The following is a 26,309-nucleotide window of genomic DNA, read 5'->3' as shown; positions in this document are numbered from 1 at the left end:
AATTGGAAGTGGGAAAGGTGAAGATGATGAATAGAATGGAATGTGAAGCTCAAGCTTGGGATGGGGAACGCGCCGGCTAAGCTTCGGCATATGATAGTGACGTTGGTGCAGGCAGGTGAGTGGATTTGCGGCACGCATGCTGTTGCGTATACGATGTGGACTTGTCTGTTTGAAATCTGGTAATATATGGAGCGTTATAGAAAGAGAGACAGAGAGAGAGGAAGAAGGAAGAAAAGAATTGGGCGTACATCGTAATAGATTGTAGCTGCCGTCTATGCTTGTAGGGTTTTGGTGCAGTGGTGTCTGGTGATAATGGCCATGGATGCTGACGATGGTCTGGCAGAGTCGCATGGCATCATAGGCTACATTACGTCTAACCCAGTACCAGAGACGAGATATCAAGAAGGGAGGATCAGAGAGACCGGTCTGACGCATCAATCAAGACATAATGTCGCTATTGTACAACTTTCTCAAATTTCCTTCCCGACAAACCCCCCCCCCCCCTTTGGGACGTCGTTGACCAGGAGACAGCACAGCTACGAGAATCTATCCCCCTTCCGGCTCCGGTACGGCACACTACTCTCATACTTTCCCTTCTCCTCTATGCGCTGCTCCTCCGTGGCCGGCTCGTGGCGGGTAGGGGCAGGATCGTGATTGCCCTCCTGACTGGGAGAGGCGGCAGTGTCGAGACGGGCCGGGGTGGCCGAGGTGCCGCCTGTCCGGTTGTTGTACTCGTCCATGGTCCGCTGCTGCTGCTCCTCTTTGCGACGACGCTGCTCGGCCATCTTGGACTGGCGGTCGGCGTTGATTTCACGCTTGGCGAAGACGTAGGCACCGGCGCCGGCTGGAGAGGGAGCAATGCTCAGTAAGGGGTGGGAAGGAGGGGAGAGGAGTGAGACGGAGAGAGCGAGACGGAGAAGACATACCGACGCAGAGGGAACCCCATCCGAACCTGCGGGTTTGTGTTTGCGGTCAGTACTGGAGATATCAAGGTTGCCGTCGGGTCGGAGGAGGTGCTGTTGAGTACCAAAAGGACTTGACCTGCGGGGGGGGGGGGATCGTTAGAGACGGATGTATCTTGATGACCATATCGGTAAATGGAGAGAGTAGGAAGAACATACCGTGTTCATTGTGAAGAGAGCGATTATTTTTTATTTTGCCGAGTGGGAATGATGATGATGACGATGGTGGTGGTGGTGGTGATGGTGATGGTTGCAGGTATTTGGTGATGGGAGAGGGGAGTAAGAAAAAAAAAAGAGAGAAAAAGAAACGTGATGTCAAGGGTCCAAGATGGATAGGACGATAAAGTACGGAGTACCGTGTACGGATTACGAGGAAATAAATCAATAAGGATGACGAGAAATTCGGGTGACGACGAGGATAAAAAGGGTTGACGGTACGGGAACAATAGGGAAGAGTTGAAGGGCCCACCAGAATTGACCTGCTGCACTCCGTACTCCTAACAGGCTACAAGCTACCAGCTATACTCGCATGTACAGGTTACAATTTGTGAGTTCCAAGCCGAAATCATAGTGAAGTACTCATACGAGCTTGTCGGGGGAAAAGGCTCATCCATGTACAAGTACGAGTACGAGCGTAATCTAGATGATCCTCCGGGATTCCCATCTACGGCGTCGGCCAAACTTCCAAGTGACTTGAGAAGTGGAAAATCGAACGATAATCCGTATATCCTCCCGCTAGCTTAATGAGACTACATGTACGAGTATGGAGAAAGGAGCAATAGTATCTGTACAGATTTACTCCGTACTTGTAATCTGTGCGTATCATTATAATAGGTAGGCATGGAGCAATACTCCGTAATATTAGCGATATACGAGTACTCGTACAAAGTACAGTTTTACATCCGGACCCTCTACGAGACCCTCTGCAGATTACATTGTATCATTTTCTATCATGATTTATGTATGCAGTATTATACGTACCCGTATACAGCTGTCAGGAACCCCATGGCCTTGTCCACACTGATGAGAAGCCACTGATGAGAGAAGCAGACGACAGAGGGGCCAGGACAAGATGCATTATATAATCAATATTATGTAATCATGATCGGAGCTGGACAGCACGAGTATATGAGTAATAATAATATCTCACACATGGGTAATCTGTACATATTACATATCTGTTAGAGGCCTCCATCGTTCTACCGTGGTGGTAAGCGTGGATACTGTCTTGTGCACTGTATGGTATATACGGGACTACATCAGTACATACCGTGCGAATATATCAATACCACGATCGATACTCCGTACCACCAACGAGATCACACCAAGGCCTTCGGCAGATGGCACTTGGCACTTGGCAGCTTTCATATGTACGAGTATGTAATCTGTAGTAGCAGTAACATACACCGTACATGGGCAGTATCCTTCCTTCTCAGCAGTACACCAACATGTGATGGATGACCGCGATACGTTGCCTTGCTGATGGCGATGATGATAGTAGCAGTGACCAGCATGTACCGGGAATTACCCAATTGACCTCGACGTTTGCCTGCCCTGATTGACCGTGCAACTCTCTAGTCCCTGCCGTCTGGAGGTCTGAATACCCAAGTCAAGTACAGATTATTCGTGCACCGTATCCCGTACTTCCTGCGCATAAGATTTAATCAAAAGTGTTAGTGCCATCACCGACGGGCACACTGAATCGCTAACACGATCAAATCCCCTTGCTCTTGGTGACTTCACTCACCACTCACCACCAATTGGTACCGTCTAGTCACGCAACCCTCCAACTCCTTTTCTTCTTATTTTAATTTTCCTCTCTTCTCTCCCTCTCCCTCCCTCCCTCCCTCTCTCAGGGCCACAGGCCATGCAACAGTCAAGCTTCCTCGACAAGGTATCTAGCAAGGAGGGAAAAACGCGGCACCATATTTCCACCCCAAAGTAGCACTCTTCGGAGTTCTTGCCAACATAGTACAATTAGTCAATGACTACTACTAAGTACAGATTACTATTAGTAGTAATATCAGTACACCAACACCCGCCTACTCAGCCACGCTACCTCCTCCCACTATCAATCCCCCCCCAAGCCATCCACGTGCAGCCAAACCGCCAACAAACTCTCTCCGACCGATCGCGGCCTACTCTTATCACCCACGCATCCCTCTCCGAATTGTCCAAGCTCCCATTTCATGACGCCTGCCAGTTTCCCCGAATCTTTGGCTTCGCCGTCGGTGTGATGGGCAACGTCGCCCTGACCCCACCCTCGAGACCAGCTTGGACATTACCACCCCTCCCTCCCCTCCTACGGGGACGACTGCTCCGCCGACGACTCCTCCGCAAACTCGACACACGGCTCCAGCAGCTGCAGCATGGAGCCCCCCGATCCTGAAGGGCCCGACGCCTCGTCGCTCGTACGCACCGCGCCCTCATGCTCTCACCCCATCTTCTCCGCCTACCCCCCCGCGCCGTCTAGCTAACGTCCCCCTCTAGGGCCCCGTCTCTTCGATACGCGCCCGCTTCGAGACCTTCGGCAATGCTCCTCCTCCTCCTTCCGCCCCCAACCCTAGAGCTGTCACTCAGAAGACTCCCTCACGATCCATATCTCCAGCCCCCAAACCTAACAGGTTGCGAGACTTCAAGCCCCCCGCCTCCGTCGCCGCTCCTGCGCCCACCACACCCGCCATCCCTACTGTTCCCCTGAGGCCAAAGGACCGCCCGAAGCCTGCCGTCCCCGCCCCTACGTCTTCTACTTCTTCTCACGACAGCGCCGACAACTCCACCACGGCCACTGCCCCCTCCGCTCCCTCCGCCGCCGCCGCCGCCGCCGCCGCCGTCGCAGCCCCGCCTCTGCCTCTCCATCCGTCTACGAGGCCCGCTCCTTCCTCGAAGCCGTCGCTGCCTAGCAACTCCCAGACAGCGCCCTCCGTCAACATCCTGCCGCCCCAGTCGCCCCCCCGGCGCAATGCTGGCCTCGTCGCCTCGCCCGTCGCCATGTCGCCCGCCGATCACGGCTTGAACCTGGGGCCGGCTGGCGCCTCGACGCCCGCCAAGTCCCCGCTCCGCTCGACCTCTCCCACAATACTGCCGCCGCGATACCCGCGCCATGCAGCCGCCCCCTCACCTCCACCGCCCCGGAGGTCGGGCGAGATACGACGCGAGCCGAAGCAGCCCCCTCCTCCGCCTGCCCCTCGCCGGGACAAGACCCTGACCCTCGAACCTCCGGCCGAGACCCACGGCGACGGGCCCCTCATGCCGCAAAAGGGCCCTCAGCCGGACCACGGGAATTCGCCCTTCAGCAGCCCTCCCGGCAGCCCTGGCGCTGGCGCCGACGACCGCGGCAACGACCCGCCGCCGCCCCAACTTCCTACTCGCCCGAGACCGCCCGCCGACGCGCACGCGCCTCAGCCCGTGCGCCATTCGCTGTCGACCAAGAGGAACGGGCCGGGGACGAATGCATCTGCCGGCAACGGCCACGCCGCCCCCAAGGTGGACGACGGGTACGCCGGCACTCCGACCAAGTCGCACCCGCACGGCAGCGCCGCCGCAAGACCTCTATCCGTGCAATACCCGGCCTCGACACCCCCTCGCGCGGTCCGTCCTGTATCCATGATGCCTCCGCACCATCCGGGAACCCAGGCGCAGTCGGTGTCGCCCCCTAAGAGGGCCTCCTCCAACCCGCTAGCTCAGCAGCAGCCTTCCGCGACGCCGGCAAGGAGCCGGCAGCAAGCTGCGACGGAGCGTGCTACCGTGCATGCCGGAGAAGTGCACGCCCAAGCTGTCGCGTCCGCCAAGGCCGAGACGACGGCACAGGCACAGCCGCCACCCGTAAAGACCGAGGCTCCGTGGCAGGTGGCCGCGTACCCCGACTGCTCCAGCACAAACCGCCGACCCCCCTATATGAAGAAGAGCGCCTGCGACATCGCCACCAGGTACGACCCGCGCATATTCGACGTATGCGGCGAGCTCGTCTGCACCAGCGGCCAGCTGACGCGGGTCTGGAATCTGCTCGACGGCGAAATGACCATGAGCCTGTCGCACACCGAAGGCGTCAAGGTCACGTCGGTCGCCTTCAAGCCGGGCATCGACGTGATGCAGGAGGGCACCGCCGTCTGGCTCGGCACCAACACGGGCGAGCTGATGGAGGTGGACCTGACGATGCACACCATCACCCCCGGCAGAGGCTCCGCGCACCAGAAGCGGCCGGTCATCAGGATCTTCCGCTACTACAACCAGCTGTGGACGCTGGACGACGCCGGCGTCCTGCTGGCCTGGGGCCCGGACGAGACGGGCCTGCCCAACGTCACGGGCTTCCCGCACCAGTCGTTCAAGGTGCCGCGGGATCACACGTTTGTCATGCCCATCGGGCACGAGCTCTGGCACGCCACCGGAAAGGAGATCCGCGTCTTCGCCCCGACGCTCGACGGGCGCTCGCAGTTCCAGGTGCTGATCCGGCCGCTGGTGGCCGACGGTGCCGGGGACGTGACGTCTGGCACGACGGTCAAGACGCAGCCGGGAAAGGTCTTCTTCGGGCACTCGGACGGCAAGGTCAGCATCTTCTCGGCGGAGACGTACGCCTGCATCGGGGTGCTCAACGTCAGCACGTGGAAGGTCAACTCGCTGGTGGGCGTCGGCCACCGGATCTGGGTGGGCTTCAACACGGGCAAGATGTGCGTCTACGACATCGGCGACGCCCCCTGGACGGTCCTCAAGGAGTGGCAGGCGCACAGCAACCCCATCATCGGCATCAAGTCGGACCCGGCAGCGGCGTACAAGACCGGCCGGGTGCAGGTGGTGTCGATGGGGGCGGACAACAAGATCCGCACGTGGGACGGCCTGCTCGAGGACGACTGGGTCGAGGACGACATGAAGTCCAAGGACGTCAGCTACTGCGACTTTGACGAGATACGGGCGCTCGTCTTCACGTGGAACGCGGGCGCGTCGACCCCGCACAGCCTGCGGTACTCGGGCAACGACGGCGGCTTCTTCCCGGACCTGATACAGTCGAGCGGGGCGCCCGACATACTCATCTTCGGCTTCCAGGAGCTGGTGGACCTCGAGGACAAGACGGCGACGGCCAAGCGGTTCCTCAAGGGCAAGAAGAAGGAGAGCCACGACCAGGAGAGCATGTCGCACAAGTACCGCGACTGGAAGGACTTTCTGATGAAGACGCTGGACGACTACATGCCGGCGGGCGAGCTCTACCACCTGCTGCACACGGCGCCGATGGTGGGGCTGTTCACGTGCGTGTTCGTCAAGTCGACCCTGCGCGACCGTATCCGCAACGTCAGCGGGGCCGAGGTGAAGCGCGGCATGGGCGGTCTGCACGGCAACAAGGGCGCGGTGGCGGTGCGGTTCCAGATCGACGACACGTCGCTGTGCTTCGTCAACTGCCACCTGGCCGCGGGCCAGTCGCAGGCCAACGCACGGCACAACGACGTGGGCGAGATCCTGGAGGCGAGCCTGTTCCCGGCGGAGCCGGACCCGGCGGCGCGGATAGACAGCCTGTCGGGCGGCGGGGACGGGTCCCTGGTGGTGGACCACGAGCTGTGCATCCTCAACGGCGACCTGAACTACCGCATCGACACCATGTCGCGCGACACGGTGGTCGGGGCCGTGAAGCAGGGCAACCTGGCTAAGCTGCTGGAGAGGGACCAGCTCCTGGTCGCGCGACGGCGCAACCCTACGTTCCGGCTCCGGGCGTTTGACGAGATGCCCATCACGTTCCCGCCGACGTACAAGTACGACGTCGGAACGGACCAGTACGACTCGAGCGAGAAGAAGCGCAGCCCGGCGTGGTGCGATCGCATCCTGTACCGGGGTCGGGGCCGGGTGCAGCAGCTCGACTACCGACGCCACGAGGTGTACGTGTCCGACCACAGACCGGTCACGGGTACCTTTAGGCTGTGGGTGAAGCGTGTGAGGGCCAGGGACAGGGCTGTGGCCTGGATGGAGAGTCAGCAGAGTTTCGAGGATGTGCGGCTGAGAGAGACGGCGAGAGAGGAGTATGTTCTGCCCCCCCCCCCCCCTTTTCCTCCGAAGTCATCTTATATGTACTAACCATGTTGCAGATTAGACTATCTCATGACTGTTATCGGATACGATGAAGCGACGAGTAGACAACTAATGAAGGACAAGTAGTCTTCTTTCTTCTCCTTCCTTCTTTCATTTTTTCTTCCTTCTTTCTCTTCCTTCTTTTACTTCCCATGTCATTCCCTTCTACATGCTTTCTGCACGAGGCACAAGATATGTTTTGATGAAGGAAGGAAAATACATACGGTATGGAATGCATTGATATATGGGTTAGCGAATTGAGATGCATGGGAAAGGATAGTTGCATAGATTCATCGAGGTCTAGACTATCAGTCAATACACGTCACATAACGTTCACACGTATAAGATTGACACACGCACTCTTAGAATTCCAGAACACCCAGGTACTACTGCTGCAATGAGAAGGACGCGAATATCATGATGACGATGATGGGATAAGTTGAAAGGTGTATATCGAAATGACCTTGGCAGATATTAGGGAAATCGATAAAGAAGATTATCATTATAGCAGAATAATGATGAGAGTATATATCGTAGATTAAATAGTAGTAGTAGTAGTAGTAGTAGTAGTAGTATCTAGTAGTAGTAGTAGTAGTAGTAGAGTAGTAGTAGTAGTAGAGTAGTAGTAGTAGTAGTAGAGTAGTAGCAGTATAATATATATCAGATAGTGAAGGTATTGTTGAAGAAGGGAACCGCGGGGGGGGGGGGGGGGGGGGAGGTTATAAAAGTGGACGAGTGGATGTATCGACTTATTAATGAGTAGATCAAACAGACCAAGGGTAGTGGCAAGTATGACGAATAGTTTTCGACTGGACCATCACAGGTCATGAGTATTACGAATAGAGACAAGAGGTGACGGGTTGAAAAAAAAAAAGGTTATATGTTGAAATGTAAAAAAAAAAAAAAATTACCAAAAAGATTTAAGATTCATCTTCTTTACTCTTGTGAGAATTCCCGTTCCCGACGCTCGGCCTCGGATAGATTCAAGAACCCGAAAGGCCGAAAGCCCGAGTGGCTCAGTAAAGTCTGAAGACCTCAAAGACAGAGGCAAAAGACAGACAGATGAAGATTATATATGAATCAGGAGATGTAAAGAAGGAGGAGACGAAAAAACAATGGCAACGCTTAATCGATTATCTGTATGCGTTCCCCCCCCCCCTCTCTCCCCTCTCCCCTCCCCACCTCTGGTGATATGGGGGATTTACTATATGGTCTTGGGCTGACGCGACGTTGGAATACAATCAGTGCGTGAGATGCAAGGATAGAAAGGTATATCCAGAGCAGGGAATGAAGGAAAGGAAAGAGAAGAGAAGAGGAGGGGAAAAAAAAGACAAGGCAGAGCAGGCGAGAAGAAGAAGAGAAGAGGAAGGAGAAGAAAGGATGGGAGAAGGAGCAAGGGAAGAGCTGACGTCAACAGGTTCGATGTAGTCGTACCTCTCCACGCTGCGACTGGTGCACGACACATGGCGTTGAGTGTGTATATCCCGAGAGGCAGAAACGCAGGACAAAGAGGCATGCCGAGAGTGTGTAAGTCTGTCTTTCTTCTCTTCTTCTTCTTTTCCTTTTTTTCTCTTTTTTAAAACAAAGAAAAGAAAGTCTACTCTATTGTGATTCTCCTCTCCGGGGGGCCCTACCGGGGGCTACTTCTCGCTTCGCTCGCTGAAGAGATTGGAATAAGAAAGGACCGGAATTACAGAAAGAAACAAGAAGAGAGAAGGAAGGAAAGAGAGAGAGAAAGAAAAACAAGAAAGAAGAGGCTGACAAAATACACGCACACACACACACACGCCCGCAAAACAAACAGCGTTCCGAAAGATGCCCTGGACATCATCCTAGAGCGTCTGAGACGCGTGGAACGTCGACAGAAAGGCGTAAGTAACAGCGACAACAACAGCAACAACAACAGCAACAACAGCAACAACAGCAACAACAACAACAACAACAGCAACGACGACGACACTGGCAGTCCCGAGTCGTCTACGCCCTCGTCACCGCCGTCCGTGGCTGCCCCTCCCCTCATCACCAGCCTCTCTCTACCTCCCGTCGGGCCGTCACCGTCCGCCTCGACCGGTAGCTATGCCGCTTCCATCGACGCGGCGCGTGCTACGTCCGGTGCCTTCACGCCGTCATGGGTACGCACCGCCGCCGCCGCCGCCGCAGGCAGCACCTCTGCACTCGCAAGCGGTGGCAGACAGACTGCCGACACGTCTGGCGATCCGTCGGCTCGTGCCATGGACGTTCTGAGGGAGGCCATGGACTGCGTTCACAGGTTGAGGTTGCAGAGCTACTGTTCTTCAATCGTGACTGATGAGATCAAGGTCCCTCCCTCGCTAGCCAAGTCTTGGGTTCGAAGTGAGTCTCTCTCTCTCTTTTTTATTTTATTTTAAATTTTTTTTTTTTGGGGGGGGGGGAGGGAGAAACAGACAAAGATGAAGGATAAACAAGAAAGGCAATAAAGGAAAACCAGAGAGAAAGCAAGAGAGGGAAGAGAAAGAAGGAAGGAGAAGAAGAGAAGAGAAAAAAAGAAAGAAAGAAAAAAGACACTGACATCATCAAGATTACTTTGCCCAGAAGCCGACAGACATGTTTCTCAAGCTCATCGACCGGAAATTCTTCGAAATGATGCCAGACATGATGACATCCCCCCACGTCCACTTTGACTCGTGCGTCCTCGTCATATACTACTGCATCCTGTGGTCCGGCTCTTCGCTCCCGGACGATACGCAGGATCCGCAAGACGCCGGACGGTGGACGAAGCTGACCTATCTCGGCTGTCTTCGCGCTCTGCCGGCTTGGCAGAGGGAGGCTACCGGTTGTATGATGGATCTGATAGCAGCTATCAGCTTGGTGAGTCTTGATCTCTCTCCCTCTCTCTCTCTCTCTCACACACACACACACACACACATATCTCCCTCTGCCCATCTTCTCTTCTCTTCGCCTCTCATCTATCCGTCTGAAACACGCCACCCCCTTCATCATCCGATTCAAGTGGCTAATGGTGACCGCCAAAAGACCCGCGTGGCCGGTACGTCGTTCGACTACGAAATGTCATGGAAATCGTTCAAACTGGCATGCGAGTACGCCCAAGGGCTGGGCATCCACAACTTAGACGGCGGTGACGGGGACCTCATGAGCGGCATACATAACCCCGACATATCGGACGACGACCGCAAGGGCTTCTGGGATCTGATCCAGGTCGACGCCTTCTTCCGCCTCATGTTCGACAAGCCGGCGTCCATCTCGGGCAACAGCTGGAAGGTCAACCTCCCTTGGCTGAACCCGGGGTCGTCGCCGGCCGTCGGGACCGGCACGGCCATGATGTTGTTCCTCGTCAGCTCGCGCGTCACGCTCATCCTGCTGCAGTTCTTCGCCATGCTAGAGGAGTACCCGGCCGAGGAGCCTGTCCGGTTGTTCCGTAGGACGGAGGACATGTGTGGCCAGATACGGGCGCTATACGACGAGTGGCAGCCTGTGAGTGGACCCTTCCCCTATCCCCTCCTCGTCCCCCGTGCCCTCTTCCTTTCCCGTTCCTGTCCCGTACGGTTCCTGACACTATCAGCTGCAATTGATCACCAATTCCGACATCACCACAATGGACAGGTGGATGGTGGTCGACGTCACGCTGAGAGGATACACCTGCATCATCTTCATGCTCCGCAAGATGGCCATCCCCGACAGCAGCCCGTCCACGGCCACTCCCCTGGCCCTCGACGTGGCGCGTCAGGTGCTCGGCATCGTGAGCCGCCTCGTGGGACAGTACCCCTTCCCGGCCACGCTGGGGGCCACGTTCGGCCCCTTCCGCGCCTACGTCCCGTTTGCCTACGTCATCGGCCACCTGCTCAGCTGCCCCGACATTGGAGCCTACAGGGCCGACGTGGAGGCTCTGGCTAAGGCGACCTGGGGTATCCGCAGGGTTGCCAGCCGCGATGGTGGGTTCCTACCGCTAGCCAAGGCCATGGAGGGGTTGAATGCCGATGTGCAGCGACGGTTCAAGAGCCGAGACGGGTGAATAGAGGGAGAGAGAGGGTAGAAAGGAGAGGGGGAGTAGAGATGGACACGTCATCACGGGGGGGGGGGAAATCGGACAAAGTCAGGCAAAAGTCATGTAAAATTACAAATAGATGGAGAGGGTCGGGATTGATTGATACAATGGAAGGAGCATTGGGATGGATGTCTCCCTCCTGCCTTGTACATGTACGTGAATGTGATCGACGTCATAGCGGAGTGGTTGGAGAGAGAACGGGGGCGACGGACAAGGGCTAAAGTGTTTCGCTCTAGATAAGTTGGTCCCCTTAAAAAATACCTTCTTCTTCTTATATTCTACTATGGAAATACGGACCAAGAAGATATAGGAAGAATAGCAATATATTTAGAGTTGCTCAGATAACGCTATTTCTCCTTCTATTTTCCTTATTACTCTAATTAATCAAATAACGGAATAACCCGGTCTGATTAGGAAACTCGGACGCTCTTCATCTAGGCTGACGTCAACCCGGGCGAGCCGTCAGACAGGAGTCAAGTATCACGTGTAGTGGATTTGTTTGGGTCGACATTGCCGTTCAGCCACCATAGAGATTGCTTCCATCATACGAGCAAGCCATCGCATCAAGGGTGAAGGAGGAGGAGGAGGATGCGTGATGCGGAAGTGCTCGCGTACTCGTACTCGTACAAGGCAAGTGCTGAATGTCTCTGATGACGAACAAGGTGCGGTTTGACAGACTGACCCGAACCCTTTCCCCCTGTATCTCTAGTTGACCTGAGTTGCTTAAATTAGTGGCTCAGCCCGATAGACCCCACACACCAAAGGGGACCGGATTCAACGGCGGGAATCAAGACCCCGTTCGACTTGGCTCATCTCACAAGAGGACCCTTTTTTTCCCTCTGATAATCCTGATAATACTCTCGTACCTTTTTCTTCTTCTTCTTCTTTTTTCCCTTTCTGTCCTTGGACGACGACAGAGAACAGTTGCCCTTGGTTGCACGACGAGCTGATAGTGACGTATCGTCGTCTGCCTCCTCTTTGCCCCCCCCCTTCTTCCTTCCTCTTCCCCTTCTCCCCTCTCTTCTTCTTTCTTCTCTACCCTTTGGTGCTCAACGCACACACACCGCCATACACTGCAGGATTGTCCCTCACTCATCACCATCTTCCTCTTCACCACCTCCATCACCGCCAACGTCAGACCCCAGGCACAGCGACAATGGGCAAGGAACAGACGGCAGCACCGACGGGTACGAAGAATGTGCGAAAGACGCCCATCGAGTCCCCGGCGCCGGACTGCGTGCCCCCTCCTCGTCCGGAGCTCACAGATGAAGAGAAGGTCAAATACGCCTCCCTCCTGGAGAAGATGCAGGCGGTGACGGAGGTCAAGTGCACGACCGTCAAGGATAGCGAGGGCAAGGACGTGGACAGGTCCGGGCCCATCACGCCCGACGAGCGTATGTGGCTGACGCGCGAGTGCCTGCTTCGGTACCTGCGCGCCACGCGGTGGGTCGTGGACGAGGCGGCCAGCAGGCTGTCGTCGACGCTGGCCTGGAGGCGCGAGTACGGCATCACCAGCTTCACGCCCGACTACATCTCCCCGGAGCAGGAGACGGGAAAGCAGATCATTGTGGGCTTCGACAGGGTCGGCCGGCCCTGCCAGTACCTCAACCCCAACAGGCAGAACACCGACGCCACACCCCGCCAGATCCACCACCTGTTCTACATGGTCGAGCTGGTGGCCGACATGATGCCCGCCGGCGTCGAGACGCTCAACCTCATGATCAACTTCAAGCCCACCAAGACCAACAAGAACACCAGCACGCCCATCTCCACCGCCAGGGAGGTCCTGCACATCCTGCAGAATCACTACCCCGAGCGTCTGGGCAAGGCTCTCATAATAAATGGTATGTTCCATTCCCTCATCCTGTCCGTCTCTTGCTACGATCTAGAAAAGAAGAAGGGGGGGGGGGGGGGGGGGGGGGAAATTTTGGGGGGGGGGGGGGGGGGGGGGGGGGGGGGGGGGGGGGGGGAGGAAAAGAGAGAAAGAAGAAGAAGAAGACGAAGAAGGAGAAGAAGAAGAAAAAGAAGAAGAAGACGACGAAGGCGAAGAAACCCCACCCTCCAGACCAAACCTAGTGCTGACATTGATGAACAACAGTTCCCTGGGTGGTATGGGGCTTCTTCAAGATCATCACCCCCTTCATCGACCCCGTCACGCGCGAGAAGCTCAAATTCAACGAGGACATGCGCCAGTACGTCCCACCCCAGCAGCTCTGGAGCGCTGACTGGGGAGGCGAAATGGACTTTGAATACGACCACGAAGTCTACTGGCCTGCCATCAACAAGCTCTGCCGGGAGAGGAGGGCCGAGAAGAAGCGCCGCTGGGAGGCTGCCGGCAGCGAGGTGGGCGAGTTGGAGGATTACCTCGTCGCTGGTACGGATGAGAGCGTCAAGGGTGTAAAGTACGGTGGCGCTGCTGTCCTGGAGAGGGAGAAGGAGGAGGATGCTGTTGATGCCGTGGGTGACAAGTTGGCCGAGGCAAAGCTCGAGACCAACGAGGTTCAAGCGTAGATGTATTCTTCTTTTATCTTGTTTTCTCCCCATCTTATTTTCTTTCTTTCTTTCTTTCTCTCTCCATGGTCATATGTATCTCTTCTCTTTCTTCTTCGTCATTCACCACTTTTAATTCTTTCACATCACAGCTTAGAATACCCTGCCATGTAGTATAGATGGATACTGGGCTGCATGTATATGAGTATAGACTGCATACAATGTCTTTTTTTTTTCTATCTTCTAATTTATTGTTTTTATTGGAAATCCTCTTTTTTTTTCAACCAAGAAAAAAGAAGACCATGTCTGATTCTCTCGTGATTCCCATCCTAAAACCATCATTATAGAGGTACATACTCAATTGAGACTCAGATCTTTATAGAGATTTTGTCCATCTTGGCAATATTACTCTGCACTCATTAATACTCTGTACCTGTACTCGTCGTAATCATTGATACCTGTATCCCTTGGTGGGCCGTCCTGCCCAGCAGATTAAAAAGAAAAGAAGAAGAAACCCCCCCCCCCCCCTCCGTCAATCCGCCATTCAAACCAGCTACATCATTATCCACCCACCCACCCCCACCATACAGACAAACATGCGCTTCCCATAAACATACACACACACACATACACACACACCACATACACACACAACGCGCGCGCACGCACGACCGAAGATACGAACAAGCAGAGCAAGCAAGACGCAATCTGACCTCAACCACCCCTCCGACTAGCGACAATGTCCAACGTCCCCCCGTCACAGCCCAACAAGGACTCTGGTCTACGCGTTCCCAGCAGCGGCAAGACAATCTACCATCGATCTCTGAATCGGACACGCACAAACGAGGCCAGCCAAGCCAGCTTCGCCTTTCTATTCGGGGAAATGATATCCTATGCTCAGAGGAGAGTCAAGGGTATCCAGGAATTAGAGCAGCGGTACGTCTACTTTTTTTTTTTCTCTCCCTCTCCCTCTCTCCTCTCCTCTTCTCCATCTCTCCCTCTCCCTCTTTTCTCTTTCTCTCCATGTGCGTATGCATTCTATCTAGGGATGATAGAGAAGAAGGAGGAGAAGAAGGAGGAAATATAAAAGAGGAAAGAGGGGGGGGGGGGGGGGGGGGGGGGGGAAGTAATCTTGTGATGATGAATCATGGCAACTGATCCAAACATGCCATCTTTATTTCTTTTTTACCGCTACCAGCCTCAACGTACAAGGTCACCCCATAGGCCTCAAGCTCCTCGACCTGCTCCTGTACCGCGAGCCGGCTCGGACCCAGCAGCGACCCACCGATATCATCTCCCTCCTCCACCTGATCAAGCAGTCGGTGTGGCAGCACCTGTTCGGCAGGCACGCCGACCGCCTCGAGAAGTCGGCCAACCCCGACACACCGGACGAGTACATGATCATCGACAACGAGCCGCTGGTGAACCAGTACGTCAGCGTACCCAGGGAGATGTCGCAGCTCAACTGCGCCGCCTTCGTGGCCGGCGTCGTCGAGGGCGTCTGCGACGGCGCCGACTTCCCCGCCAGGGTCACGGCCCACACCGTCGCCGAGGGGGATATGTGGCCCGGCAAGACCGTCTTCCTCGTCAAGTTCAGGCCTGACGTCGTCGAGCGGGAGACCTTTCTCGCCGCAAGGAAGGGTTGATGGGACGATGGAGAGATGTTGTTCCTAGGCAGTTTTTTTTTTCTTTTTTCCTTCCATTTTTTTCTTTCTTTTTCGTATGGTCTAGACAATCAAGCGTTCCCCCCCCCCTTTTTTTTTTCTTGTCTCTCTGTTTCTTGCTTTACTACGTTCTTCTGTTTTCATAACTTCATTTTGTTTCCGGAGCGATCGAGTTGATTCATGAATTCATTGTGTGCAATAGGGAAAGATTTATTATAGAATTCACGTGGGAAGAATTACATTACTTCATGTGCTCGTGCTCATCCCGACGTCATTGTCCATTGTTCCTATCCCCCTCCGGACGTGATAGGACATCATTCCCCTTGGGACGTCTCCCATCATCTACCAGAGAGAGAGGGAGATTCTGCATGTCAACCCCCCTTGCCCGCCACGAAGATTACCTAGGCATCTTTGACGGCCCAGAAGGTCCCCTCCTCATCAGCTCCGCCAACCCGAGATCCTTCCAGACCGGCTCCTTGGACTTCTGCGTAGCCCTCTGTATCCCGAAAGCGGCATGCTGGTCGGGAACCACGTCGTCCTCGTCCTCCGGGTTGACAGGCTGGTGCTGGGGCGCCACGTAGATGTCGTCGCGGGGGAGCTTGTCCTTGCAAAAGTCGTCGGCTAGGTCTGCGTGGCGCTGCTCGGTCATGTGCACGTGTGTGTAGTTTGCGTCCTTGTTCTATTCGGGGTGAAGGGGGGTATCAGTATATCACAAGTATGAAATATAATATATATAATATAGATATATATATACTTTGTGTGATTGATGTGGGAAAGAAGAAAAGGAGAAGGAAAAGAAGAAGAAAAACGGGGAGGGGAGGAGAGGCATACCATTTTGTTATTTTTTTTTTCGATTTTTTCTTTTCTATACTTCTCATATTTCTTCCTGTCGGGGATGTTGTTCAGGGTGGGAGGAATGAAATGACGTGAGCAAGGCAAAGCAGCTGGAAGTAACGGAATAACGGAGTCAGTTAATAATCATGTAAACTGTTTGCATCAGGCTGCCAAATGAGGCCGAAAGAAGGAATAACCCGGTACCGGGGTTGTTGCCTCAGGATGACTTGGCAAACATATATGCTACTATCACGAAGAGAGTCATCCTAGAACAATAYARCTATCGATCATCACAACMGCAAAGGCTCTTCTTGAAGAAGGAGCTGATGCACCTGTGATATCGTACGGTGAAGATAAAAGGAAGAAAAGACGATACCAACAAAAACGAATATATATTCAAACAGGGTTGCTTAACCTATACCTCAACAATTCATCTTTGCTCCCTGGCCATTCGTCCCCCCCTTCAATTGGCATAATTATATAACAATATCCTGCACCGAAACTCCTGGAATCCCATATTTCCTCTCGTTGAGATACATTGACAGATGAACGTACTCTACTACTGAATATATATATATGCATCTCATGATGATGATGATGACGACTTGCTTATTCTGTTTGTGTGTGGAAAGAGGTACTCTCGTCTGCTCCTTCCTCTTCTCATGTCTATTCATACATGCATGTAATCTTGATATCAAAGAGAACGATACATTCAGACCACCTCCCTCAAAAGCCCAACCAGGAACATCGAGAAAATAAAGAAAAAAGAAAACACCAAAACAGAATGCACACATGATATATTGTAATGTACACCCCCCCCCCCCCCAAAAAAAAAAAAAAAAAATACGCGACTCGACCTTTCCAGAAGACACGCCTACAGTCCACAGAGCGCGATATCACCCAGGACATCCTTGGCCAGGACGTCGATAGCCCCGGTCCTCTCGTCCTCTATGCCGAAGGCGATGAACATCTCGTCGTCGAGGTACCCGTGGTATCCGTTACCGTCGGCAACCCCGTTGCCGCCACCGGTGCCGCTGCCGGATTTCCAGCTGATCGAGGTGACGTACAGCATCTCGGACACCTCGCGGGCAGCATTCATGTGGCGGCCGCGTATCCAGAGCGGGGTGCGCGACATGGCAACCATGTCAAAGGGCGGGACCTGCCTGAACATGAGGACAAAAGGCTCGTACACGGCGTGGAGGTTGTGGAAGGTCTTGTGCTGGTAGATTGCGAAGATGTACGTGTTGTCGTCGTCGGGTGTGCAGGGGCTGCCCCGCCGTTCGCACATTGTGACGCGCAGCGAGTTGGTCGCCTGGTGGAGCGACTGGGATCGGGACCGGGACCGGGGCTCCCCCTGCGCCGCATCGCCCAGGGCGGGCATGTACCGCCGCATGCAGGCTGCGTCGGATGCGGCCGACAGGACCGCCAGGTTCGGCCCCGCCGAGCCGTCGGGGTAGACCCGGGCAAAGGCCCGGGATGGGCTGATGTCGTAGTGCACGTACAGCTCGTCCTTGGAGTCCCAGAAGGGGAACCAGTTCTTCTCGACCGAGTTCCACGGCCCCGGCCTCTGCAGCTCCGTGGCCACGCGGTAGTCGCCGCCGTCGCCGCCGGTGACACCCCCCCACTCGTGCTCCACCAGCGCGTCGAGGTCCTGGATGAACTGGCCGAAGCAGGTGTATACTGAGTTCGACCCGAAGACGACAAACGGCCTCTTCGGCCCGACGAGGACGCGGGCATCGTGAGGCCCGACATTGAGGTTGAAGTACGCCAGGTCCCCCTGGCAGTGGTGGCCGCCCTGCGTGGGCCGGATGGGCAGCGGCGCCGCCGGTTGTAGGCAGCGCAGGGCGCCGTCGCGGAAGGCCGCGTTGCACACAAGCTCCACGAAGGCGGCCAGGTTGTCCTCGCGGACGCTCTGCGCCACCACGATCCACGTGTCCATCAGCCGAGGGTGAGGTATGATGTTGGGGTTGATGGCGTGGCGGGGCATCATGTCGACGGCGAAGAAGCTCCCGTCGGGGGTCGATATGGCAGACAGCTCGTGGTATTCGGGCGACGAGGTCAGCACATAGTCCTTGCTGTCGCTGCTGCCGCCCTCGCCGCCGGCACCCTTGATGATCTTCTTGGCCGAGTGTCCTAGCCAGGATGCTGTCGTGCTGGCCGACCGGAATGTCTTATCGTTCAGCAGGATGAAGCTGCCGTACAGGAGAATGAAGACGGGCACGAGCACCATGGCCACGCGCCTGACATCTCTGATGATCATGATGGTAGAAGATCTCTGCCCATGTTTTTTTTATCTTATCTTGTCCGGGGATACAAGCTGTGCAAGTTGTCAGAATAGTAGCATGTGTGTGGTGGGAGTTCTACAAAAGAAGGAAAGTGGTAGGAAGAGAGTTGGGAGTGATTTCTGATTTCTGAGCTTTACTTTCTTGGTCCTCTCTCTCACTCTCCATCTCCAACCTCCCCCCCCCCTCTTTCCCCTTTGCCTTTGCATACGTCACTGTTTTCTTTTTTTTTAAAAAAAAAAGTTATTTACTTCTTCCCCTTCCCTCCACTTCTCCTCTAATCAGGATGCGGCCTTGTCAAGATACGAAGCAGTGATAATCGATACTGCCTCACATACAGATCAGATATCAAGAGGGATCGAACATCATTTCTCTACGATTGAATATAGGGGAAGAGAATCATGATGGATCAGCATCGAGGAGAGACGACAGAGAAGAAGCTCGGGAAAAGGAAAGAGAAGAAAAAGAACAAAAAAAAAACCCAATAAAACACAGCTTATGTAAATCTACAATCACAAGATAAAAGAAGAGGAAAGAAAAGAAAAAAAGAAAAATCATGTGCCACCGAGGTTACCTCCCCCCCCCAATAAACTAAACAATAATACAATAATAATGCATGCATAGTCAGTCAGTCAGGGTACGAGTATATACATGTATTATACCACCATCATCACTCTAAACTCGTATCAACAACCACCTCTTGTTGGTGCGGGGAAGTTCGGACAGAAAGAGGAGTGAAGGTGGGAGAGATGATGAGAAACAAGGAAGATGGTCAATGCAAATAACCTTTGATCGTCACAGCATTACTCGTATCGCATCTCGTAGTACCTCGTAGATACGGAAATGTAAAATGTCTTGTGGAGGAGTGCTACGCATTGAGGAAGGCCCCCCCCCTCTCTTTTCCTCTCCCGCATCTTGCATCTCACGAGCTCAACACTAAGCGGCTAGCGGGCAGCTAGTGAGCGAGATGGTTGCATCCGGGGTCGGGGTTGCTGGTACCGTTTATCCGTATGGGCTGTCTCGTGCATGGGGTCGATGGGGTCGATTGAATATGGGGGAAAGGGACGGGTATCAAGTTCGGATCCTTCTGTCTTCTTTCCTGCATGATTCCGGTTTTCCGTTCGGCAGTGTAATACTTCTAGATACTCTGCTCATTTGGTTACATTGGTATTGGGCATGATCAAATTACATGTACTATTCCCCTGTACTACGAAGTACTAGTAATGTAAAAGAGAAAAATCATTCAAGCAGAGAGGCCACGAATGCCAAAGTGATGATGCACCTGTCCAGTCGACTCTAAAGCATCAGCTCCGCTTGTTTTCGTCCCTTGGCAACTCATCAAACAGCGACTTTGCACTCGGCCTCCGGGGCGATGCCTCTGGCGACGAAACGCTGCGGTACACCCAAGACGCAAACCTCACACTCGGCCCGTCAATGCCCCTCGTCACCAGCTCGGCCAGGAAGATGGTCAGCGGCAAGAGGATGATGTGCGGCAGGAGAAACGACAGCTCGAGACCCATGGGCCCCTTTCGTGGGAGAGCCATCTTGTTGAACCACCAGGGAATGTTCGCCCTGCTCTCGTCCTCGAGCTCCCACCCGGCCGCCAGGTATAGCCTGTCGCCCACAACGGCGATGACGGGCCCGTGGACCAAGTACAGCGCATAAGAGATGCGCCCCAGATACTGGCACGCCGACGTCTCGAAGAATCTCCTGAGCCAGCGGATGCGCGGTACTGACGCCACCAGGAGCGTGGCTGCCCAGAATAGGTAAAACCACTTGTAGTCAAAGACAGCCTGAGGCTTGAGATATGACAGGTAGTACCAGCCACGGTTCTTGGCCAGGTTGTCGACGTCGTTGTTCTCGCTCGGCACGCCGCCCAGGTAGATGCTCAGGGCCAGCATATGGTACGAGATGAACGTCTTGTACGGCTCCAGCCTTGCCAGGAACGACGGTAGCTCGTCCTGGCCGGAGAGAAGGTCCAGGTGGCAGATGATGAGGCCCGACATGAACATGGCGCAGTACCATCCGTCAACAATGTACATGAAATAGAAGAGCAGGCCCACCGAGCACCACAAGAAGTTCCTGACCGAGCATCTTGAGAAGGCCAGGATGCTGGCGTAGATGACCATGGAGCCCCTGAATTCCAAGGGAATCGACCAGAGGTGGACGTTGTAGTGCAGCCAAGGGTCACCGCCAGAATTGAAGACGAAGCTAAAGTTCTTGGCCTGTGTGTAGAGCGCCCAGAGCTCCTCACGCCAGGTTGGCTGCTGAGGTGCTGCGCGGACCCAGATGCCCAGAATGTGCCAGCTCATCGAATATACCATGACCGAGGCAAAGAGAGGAAGGTAGAGGCGTATCCAACGGCGGAAGATGGAAGACGCAAGGTGATCACCCAAGCCGACCCTGTTACCGGCCAGGAACAGGCTGAGGGGCTTCAGCGCCAGCACGTAGCCCGAGATGACGAAGAAGGTAGACACCGAGTAGTGCCCGCCGGTGAAGAATGTCCTGACGCCCGGAATAGACGCGAACCTGTAGTCTCCATCGCGGCCGAATCCGTCCTGAAAGAGGGCCGACTGACCCGTATGCGACCAGAGCTCGTGGTGGTGCCAGTAGACGAGCAAGGCGGCAAACCCTCGCAGACCGTCGAGGTAGGCTGTCGGATGTACGTTCTTGGCTGAAGCGGATGAGCGAGATGGCCAGAAACGACTCAGAAAATTCCTCGCGGAGTGTGTGACCCAGGTGAAGTTTCCGTACGACTGCCACCTGCTCCGGGCGGGCATCGATTTCTCGTCTCCCACGTCCGACCAGGTGCCGGAGTCGAGGATTCCTTCGTTCAGGGACGGCATGGTGGGTCACATGTATGAGGCGAGCAACAGGTATTCTAGATCTCCCAACCAGGAGGAAGAAAGAGAGGGAGGCAGGAATAACAGATGTTCAATGCCGCTTTGGTTCTGACCGCCCAGATGAGCCAAGTATGAGGGCGTGGAGCGGTTATGGTTTTGAGGCGATCAGGACAGAGCGTCTGAGTATGGCTCTGTGCGCTGACACGTGATAGACCGAGGGGGTTGGAGGAGGAGAGAAGAGATGGTGGGGAGGGAGGTAGACGAGTTTGTCGGGAGATGGGAAGGTTACGGGATGGCTCACGCTTCACCATGCAGCAAAAGAAGATTTCACAAGTCAGATTCAATGCCGTCCGTACCTGCCCGCAACAGCACGGAACTACGTACAAGCAGTGCTACCCCGCGATCACCAGGGAAGGTGCGTCGTCTCTGTGCGTCATTGGCTTACAAAGGGAGGAGCGAGATGCTCCTCGTTGTATCTCCGATTCTCCGTACGGAATGGTAAGAGAGAAGAGATTCCCAGTGAATGGACAAGCTCATCTCTATCGTCTTCTTCGAGCGTTGAAGCCAGAATGACGGTAATGGTGGCCACTAGCGGCAGATGGAAGTTTGGCGACCAGTCCGGTGAAAGACAATGTTGTGGTCCGCTTCACGAGCAAAGAAAAAAAGAAAAGAAAAAAGTGACATCAGGACATGGGACAAGAAGTCGGAGAAAGCATGCGAAGGAGATGGAGGGGAGGCGATTGCGAATTGGACGCTAGTGGTTGGCATCTTTCTGTTGGAGACTTAGCAATGCCCGTCCAGCGTGGTATTGAGGGAACAGCCTGAAAGGGGGGAGGGGGGGGGGGGGGGAGAGAGGAAAAACGGTAGGGATGCTTCGGGCCTATATGCATTACTCGTACATGGAGTTATAATGGAGTTATATTACTTTTCAAGTTTCAATCCACAATGCTGATCTTGGGCGCCCGCACGATTCGAGCAAGACGTACTTCAATCCTGTGTTTCTGACTTGCCCTGATCAGCTTCTCTCGTCTCGTCGGAGCGGAGCGACGAGTATGTTGATCTCTATGTCAGACTGTGGTAGAGCTGAATGATGAGAGATAACGGATGTGTGTGTCTGCGGTCATCTATGAGGATACATCTATGACGTAGGTGCTTACAGGAAGGATCCTAGATTCGTAGCTACTCTCGCATGAAGGGAGGAGTGCTGTGCAGGTACTTGTGACCGATGCCATGTCCCTGACCAACCTTGACGAGCAACTGACTTATCTCGACACTCTTGCCATACGGAAGTACGGCCCCCTCCTCCGGGGATATGAGGATGCCAGAGGTGGAGCTTCCTCCTCCAGACTAATACGGGAGTCAGTGGAGCCCGAATCTGGGGATGCATTGCAAGGGTGGAGTCTGTACGAGAGACTATGAGTACAGATTACATGTATTATTAATACGGAGTACGAGTCCCTGGGCTCTGGGACTCTGGGACGATTGCCTTGTTTGTAACTTGCAAGCTCGTTCCCCACCCCGTCCGGAGGATGCCGATTCATGCGGGGGAGAAAGCAGCTTGGCGCTTAAGCAAGAAGGATGGCAGCGCGCCCACTACGTGATGTAGGTGAATATGGATGACCACATGGAGATATCTCCACCAAATGGAAATCCCTGGAGTTGTCTTGACAGGGCCGGGGAAGGGGGTCCGGTTGGGATGGGAGGATGAAGCAAGGGGGCGAGGGTTTGGCAAGTCGGCGAGTCGGTAAGCTGGCCGAGTGATGGTGGCTGTCGGCCACCTATGCGTACATGGCTTGATTTATTCTGCGGTGGAGTCTATTCTTCGATTCATTCAGAAAAGACCGTGACAAGGACGCCGTTTTGATTCCAACGATAGTAACGATAGTAACTGGCATCGGCGTCACCGTTGACTACTATTGGACGTTGGAAGGAGATGATTGATCATACATTGAGATTTCGATCATTACTACCCTTATGGAACGTCGAATCTTGACAACCATTAAGACAACAACAACAACAACAGCAGCAGCAGCAGCAGCAGCAGCAGCAAGACCATGACACTTGCAGAGAAGCCGGTCTGGGCGACTAACCGGAACCAACCAGCTGGACCTACTCGTACACCATGGTTCGTGTGATAGCGCCATGCGCAGGAGAGAGATCTGCATGCAACATATACCATGCTACGTTGGGTCTAGGGCCGAGGCGATGAGCGAAGGCAACCCCGCGATGCCACCGTTGCGTTTGCATGCATCCAGTCTACTGCCGAGGACCGGTGCGTATCACATGCGACAACTGGCCGAATAGCACCGAGTCTTTTTTTTATCCCCTTCCTGTTCATCATGAGGAGAGGAGCGGGAGCTAGCAAGCGGTAGAGCAAAAACGGCGGGGGAAAAAAGAAGAAGAAAAAAAAGAGACCACTCCTCCCGAAACAATAACCTTCCCAACATGCTTCCACTACTTGCTGTCCAGGTATCAGATGTAAACCTTGGCCACGGAAACTGATGCCATCAATCGAGCTGACTGGTACCTTTTCCCCAGGTCTCTCGAAACTAGGCACTTCCCAACATCCCTAGCTCCCCCCCCTCTCCCCCCTTTTACCATTGCTATACCCGATGCTACTAATTCCCATGCATACACATACGATTGATACTGGAGAAGCTGGTTGGAAAGGTCCCCCTCAGAGGAATTAGGAAGTCACCTTCGTGAATCGCTGTTGCCCAACCTTATCCATGGAAGAATCCGGGTCGGTCCCAGAAGTCTCGTACAGCTTCAATCTCTGTCGTACTTCTCTTCGCTCGCACCTTCTCCGCGTCTTACTGTAGAAGGAGACGCCTCGCTCCTCCCCCAACTATCTCCTTCCTCCCTCCCCCCTCCCCTTTTTTTTCTTTCTTTTTTCCTTTTTCCCCATACGTGTTACTCAAACCTCCATAATACTCTGTCTACATCGTATTTACCCATTGTCTACGTTCCGTCACGACACCTCGTGTGTTTTGTTGACCGTAAACGTCCACATTCGTATAATGCACCATCTGCTTGACCGCCCCATCTGCAACAACCCTTCAACCTTTCGGGCCTTAACGCAGCACACATACACACACGCACAGACACACACACGCACCTCAGACCTTTCTGAAAGCGTAAAGACCTTGACGGTGTGCTCATCGCTGTCGCCATCATGCTCGACTCCCCGCTAGCGTCACCAAGATTGGCGGCTTCAAAGGCCGCCTTCAGAAACAGGGTGCCCACGCGGGTCAAGAGGTGCTTGCCTCTATACCTGGGCTGCGTCCTCTTCCTGGCGCTCATGCTCAACCTTGACGTCCTCTACTCCCTACCAAGCTCCTCGAATCTGCACCGTCGCGAGAAGCCTGTGTCCCACTCTCTTCAGCGCGGACACACCTTTCCCAGAAAGATCTGGCAGACGTGGAAGACGGAGCCCCTCATGTTTGGCGTGCGCGACACGGTCCGGGCCATGTCGTGGTTCAGGCTCAACCCGCAGATGCGCTACGAGGTCATCACCGACAGCAACGAGATGTCCTTCGTTGAGCAGCACTTCGGGCCTCAAGGCCTAGACCGCCAAGACATCGTCGATTTCTACCGGAGCCTCAAGCTGCAGATTGTCAAGGCCGACCTGCTGCGCTACATGGTCATGTACGCCGAGGGCGGCATCTACGCCGACATTGACGTCCAGGCCCTGAGGCCATTTGAACGCTTCCTACCGAACGCGCACGACGAGAATGATTTTGACCTCATCATCGGCATCGAGGTCGACGAGCCGGGGTTCCGCGACCACCCCATCCTCGGGCAGAAGTCGCAGTCCTTTTGCCAGTGGACCATCATCTCGCGACCCCGCCATCCCGTCATGATGCGTCTGATAGAGGACATCATGGCCTGGATGGAGGGGATGGCTCAGAAGCAGGGAAAGCCCATCAGCGAGGTTGAGCTCACCTTTGACGAGGTCATTACAGGCACCGGTCCCTCAGCCTTTACCCGGGCCGTCATGGCCGAGATGAACAGGAAGTCCCCGCGTGGCAAGAAGGTCACATGGGACGACTTCCACGGCATGACAGAATCAAAGGTGGTCGGGCGAGTCCTCGTCCTCACCGTCGAGGCATTCTGCGCAGGCCAAGGCCACTCGGACTCGGGAAATCACCAGTCGCGCAACGCCCTCGTCCAGCACCACTACCACGCATCCGACTGGCCCAGCAAGCACCCGCGCTACTACCACCCGGCCTACGGACAGGTTGAAGAGTGCAACTGGAATGCTGAGTGCGTGCGTCAGTGGGATGAGAATGTCGCCGCGTACGAGCACCTCTCGGAAGAGGAGAAGCTTGCCAAAAATGAAGAGAGGAGACGTGCCCTCGAGGCATTGTTTGCTAGCCAATGATCTCCCGCCCGAATTTCTCTCTGTCTCATTTCTGTACTTTTGTCGCTTTATACGCTGCCTTCTTTTTAATTTTATTCTTCTTCTTCTTCTTTTAGGAAGAAGACGGTACACGAAACCTGCTTGGCTTGAGAGAGCCGACAAGCTTTTTACATGCCTATGTATCGTCGGAGGGGCGCTCCAGACAACGAGTCTGGTTGAAGTAAGGGGGGGAGTAAGGTAGGTGACAGGGTCCGCTAAGTGTCAATGAGGTAGCGGAGAGGTAGTGGCGAAGGTGTGTCGACAGTGACGGATGTGTATCAGTCGTTGCTCCCTTCCTCGATGGAATCGAGGAAGATGGCTACTTGTCGACGGCCCGACGCCTCTGCCCACTTCCGGTGAGAATCCCACCAATAGCTTCTGATAGGACGGCTCTCTTGGTAGATGATGTCGATGATGCAGCAAACGGTGTTTACAAGCGATTGCCTTTGTTCTTGTTCTGGGGCCTGATTTCTTCCTTAATTAGCTACTTATCTGTTTCCTGTTGCTTCCCAGATGGAGTTTAGAGCAAATACCAGACTTTGTATGACGGTTTCCGGGGGCATTGGGCCGTTATACGATGAATGAATGAATGGATATGGGGAGGGAAGGGGAGAGTCATGAAGCCGAGGAAGCGAAAGCGAAAAGGGAGGGGAATTAAGGTAATCTTGTTTCGAGGTCTGTTGAGAATAATGAACCGCACCAAGATAAAGTCACTATTATACATGCCTATTATACATAC

General features: G+C 54.4%; 9 protein-coding genes across 9 annotated transcripts; 5 read left to right on the top strand and 4 right to left on the bottom strand.

The window, feature by feature from the left end:
* Positions 1-536: 536 nt before the first annotated feature.
* GMORB2_2687 (uncharacterized protein) lies at positions 537-1,089 on the bottom strand (the record flags this gene model as incomplete). The annotated part of the gene is made up of 3 exons (XM_035464666.1): positions 537-844; positions 927-952; positions 1,070-1,089. 3 exons carry the CDS (start codon positions 1,087-1,089, stop codon positions 537-539), a joined length of 354 nt encoding a protein of 117 aa, XP_035319336.1.
* A 2,242-nt stretch (positions 1,090-3,331) lies between these two features.
* On the top strand, positions 3,332-7,100 carry GMORB2_2686 (uncharacterized protein; the record flags this gene model as incomplete). Its single annotated transcript, XM_035464665.1, has 3 exons — positions 3,332-3,373; positions 3,453-6,964; positions 7,031-7,100. 3 exons carry the CDS (start codon positions 3,332-3,334, stop codon positions 7,098-7,100), a joined length of 3,624 nt encoding a protein of 1,207 aa, XP_035319335.1.
* Positions 7,101-8,128: 1,028 nt separating this feature from the next.
* On the top strand, positions 8,129-11,022 carry GMORB2_2685 (Fungal specific transcription factor domain; the record flags this gene model as incomplete). The annotated part of the gene is made up of 6 exons (XM_035464664.1): positions 8,129-8,152; positions 8,431-8,486; positions 8,980-9,365; positions 9,571-9,860; positions 10,026-10,484; positions 10,573-11,022. 6 exons carry the CDS (start codon positions 8,129-8,131, stop codon positions 11,020-11,022), a joined length of 1,665 nt encoding a protein of 554 aa, XP_035319334.1.
* Positions 11,023-12,211: 1,189 nt separating this feature from the next.
* Positions 12,212-13,566, top strand: GMORB2_2684 (CRAL TRIO N; the record flags this gene model as incomplete). The annotated part of the gene is made up of 2 exons (XM_035464663.1): positions 12,212-12,899; positions 13,154-13,566. The coding sequence occupies 2 exons, from the start codon at positions 12,212-12,214 to the stop codon at positions 13,564-13,566; spliced, it is 1,101 nt and encodes a 366-aa protein (XP_035319333.1).
* Positions 13,567-14,284: 718 nt separating this feature from the next.
* On the top strand, positions 14,285-15,191 carry GMORB2_2683 (trafficking protein particle complex subunit 5; the record flags this gene model as incomplete). Its single annotated transcript, XM_035464662.1, has 2 exons — positions 14,285-14,324; positions 14,770-15,191. The coding sequence occupies 2 exons, from the start codon at positions 14,285-14,287 to the stop codon at positions 15,189-15,191; spliced, it is 462 nt and encodes a 153-aa protein (XP_035319332.1).
* Positions 15,192-15,606: 415 nt separating this feature from the next.
* GMORB2_2682 (Apc13p protein) lies at positions 15,607-15,858 on the bottom strand (the record flags this gene model as incomplete). Its single annotated transcript, XM_035464661.1, has 1 exon — positions 15,607-15,858. One exon carries the CDS (start codon positions 15,856-15,858, stop codon positions 15,607-15,609), a length of 252 nt encoding a protein of 83 aa, XP_035319331.1.
* Positions 15,859-16,917: 1,059 nt separating this feature from the next.
* Positions 16,918-18,303, bottom strand: GMORB2_2681 (uncharacterized protein; the record flags this gene model as incomplete). The annotated part of the gene is made up of 1 exon (XM_035464660.1): positions 16,918-18,303. One exon carries the CDS (start codon positions 18,301-18,303, stop codon positions 16,918-16,920), a length of 1,386 nt encoding a protein of 461 aa, XP_035319330.1.
* Positions 18,304-19,629: 1,326 nt separating this feature from the next.
* Positions 19,630-21,171, bottom strand: GMORB2_2680 (Acyltransferase family; the record flags this gene model as incomplete). Its single annotated transcript, XM_035464659.1, has 1 exon — positions 19,630-21,171. The coding sequence occupies one exon, from the start codon at positions 21,169-21,171 to the stop codon at positions 19,630-19,632; it is 1,542 nt and encodes a 513-aa protein (XP_035319329.1).
* A 3,172-nt stretch (positions 21,172-24,343) lies between these two features.
* GMORB2_2679 (Glycosyltransferase sugar-binding region containing DXD motif) lies at positions 24,344-25,552 on the top strand (the record flags this gene model as incomplete). The annotated part of the gene is made up of 1 exon (XM_035464658.1): positions 24,344-25,552. One exon carries the CDS (start codon positions 24,344-24,346, stop codon positions 25,550-25,552), a length of 1,209 nt encoding a protein of 402 aa, XP_035319328.1.
* Positions 25,553-26,309: the final 757 nt, after the last annotated feature.

Source organism: Geosmithia morbida (genome assembly GCF_012550715.1).
Source record: "Geosmithia morbida isolate 1262 chromosome Unknown scaffold_14, whole genome shotgun sequence".
NCBI lineage: Eukaryota > Fungi > Ascomycota > Sordariomycetes > Hypocreales > Bionectriaceae > Geosmithia > Geosmithia morbida.
This window is presented reverse-complemented; position numbering and strand designations above follow the sequence as displayed.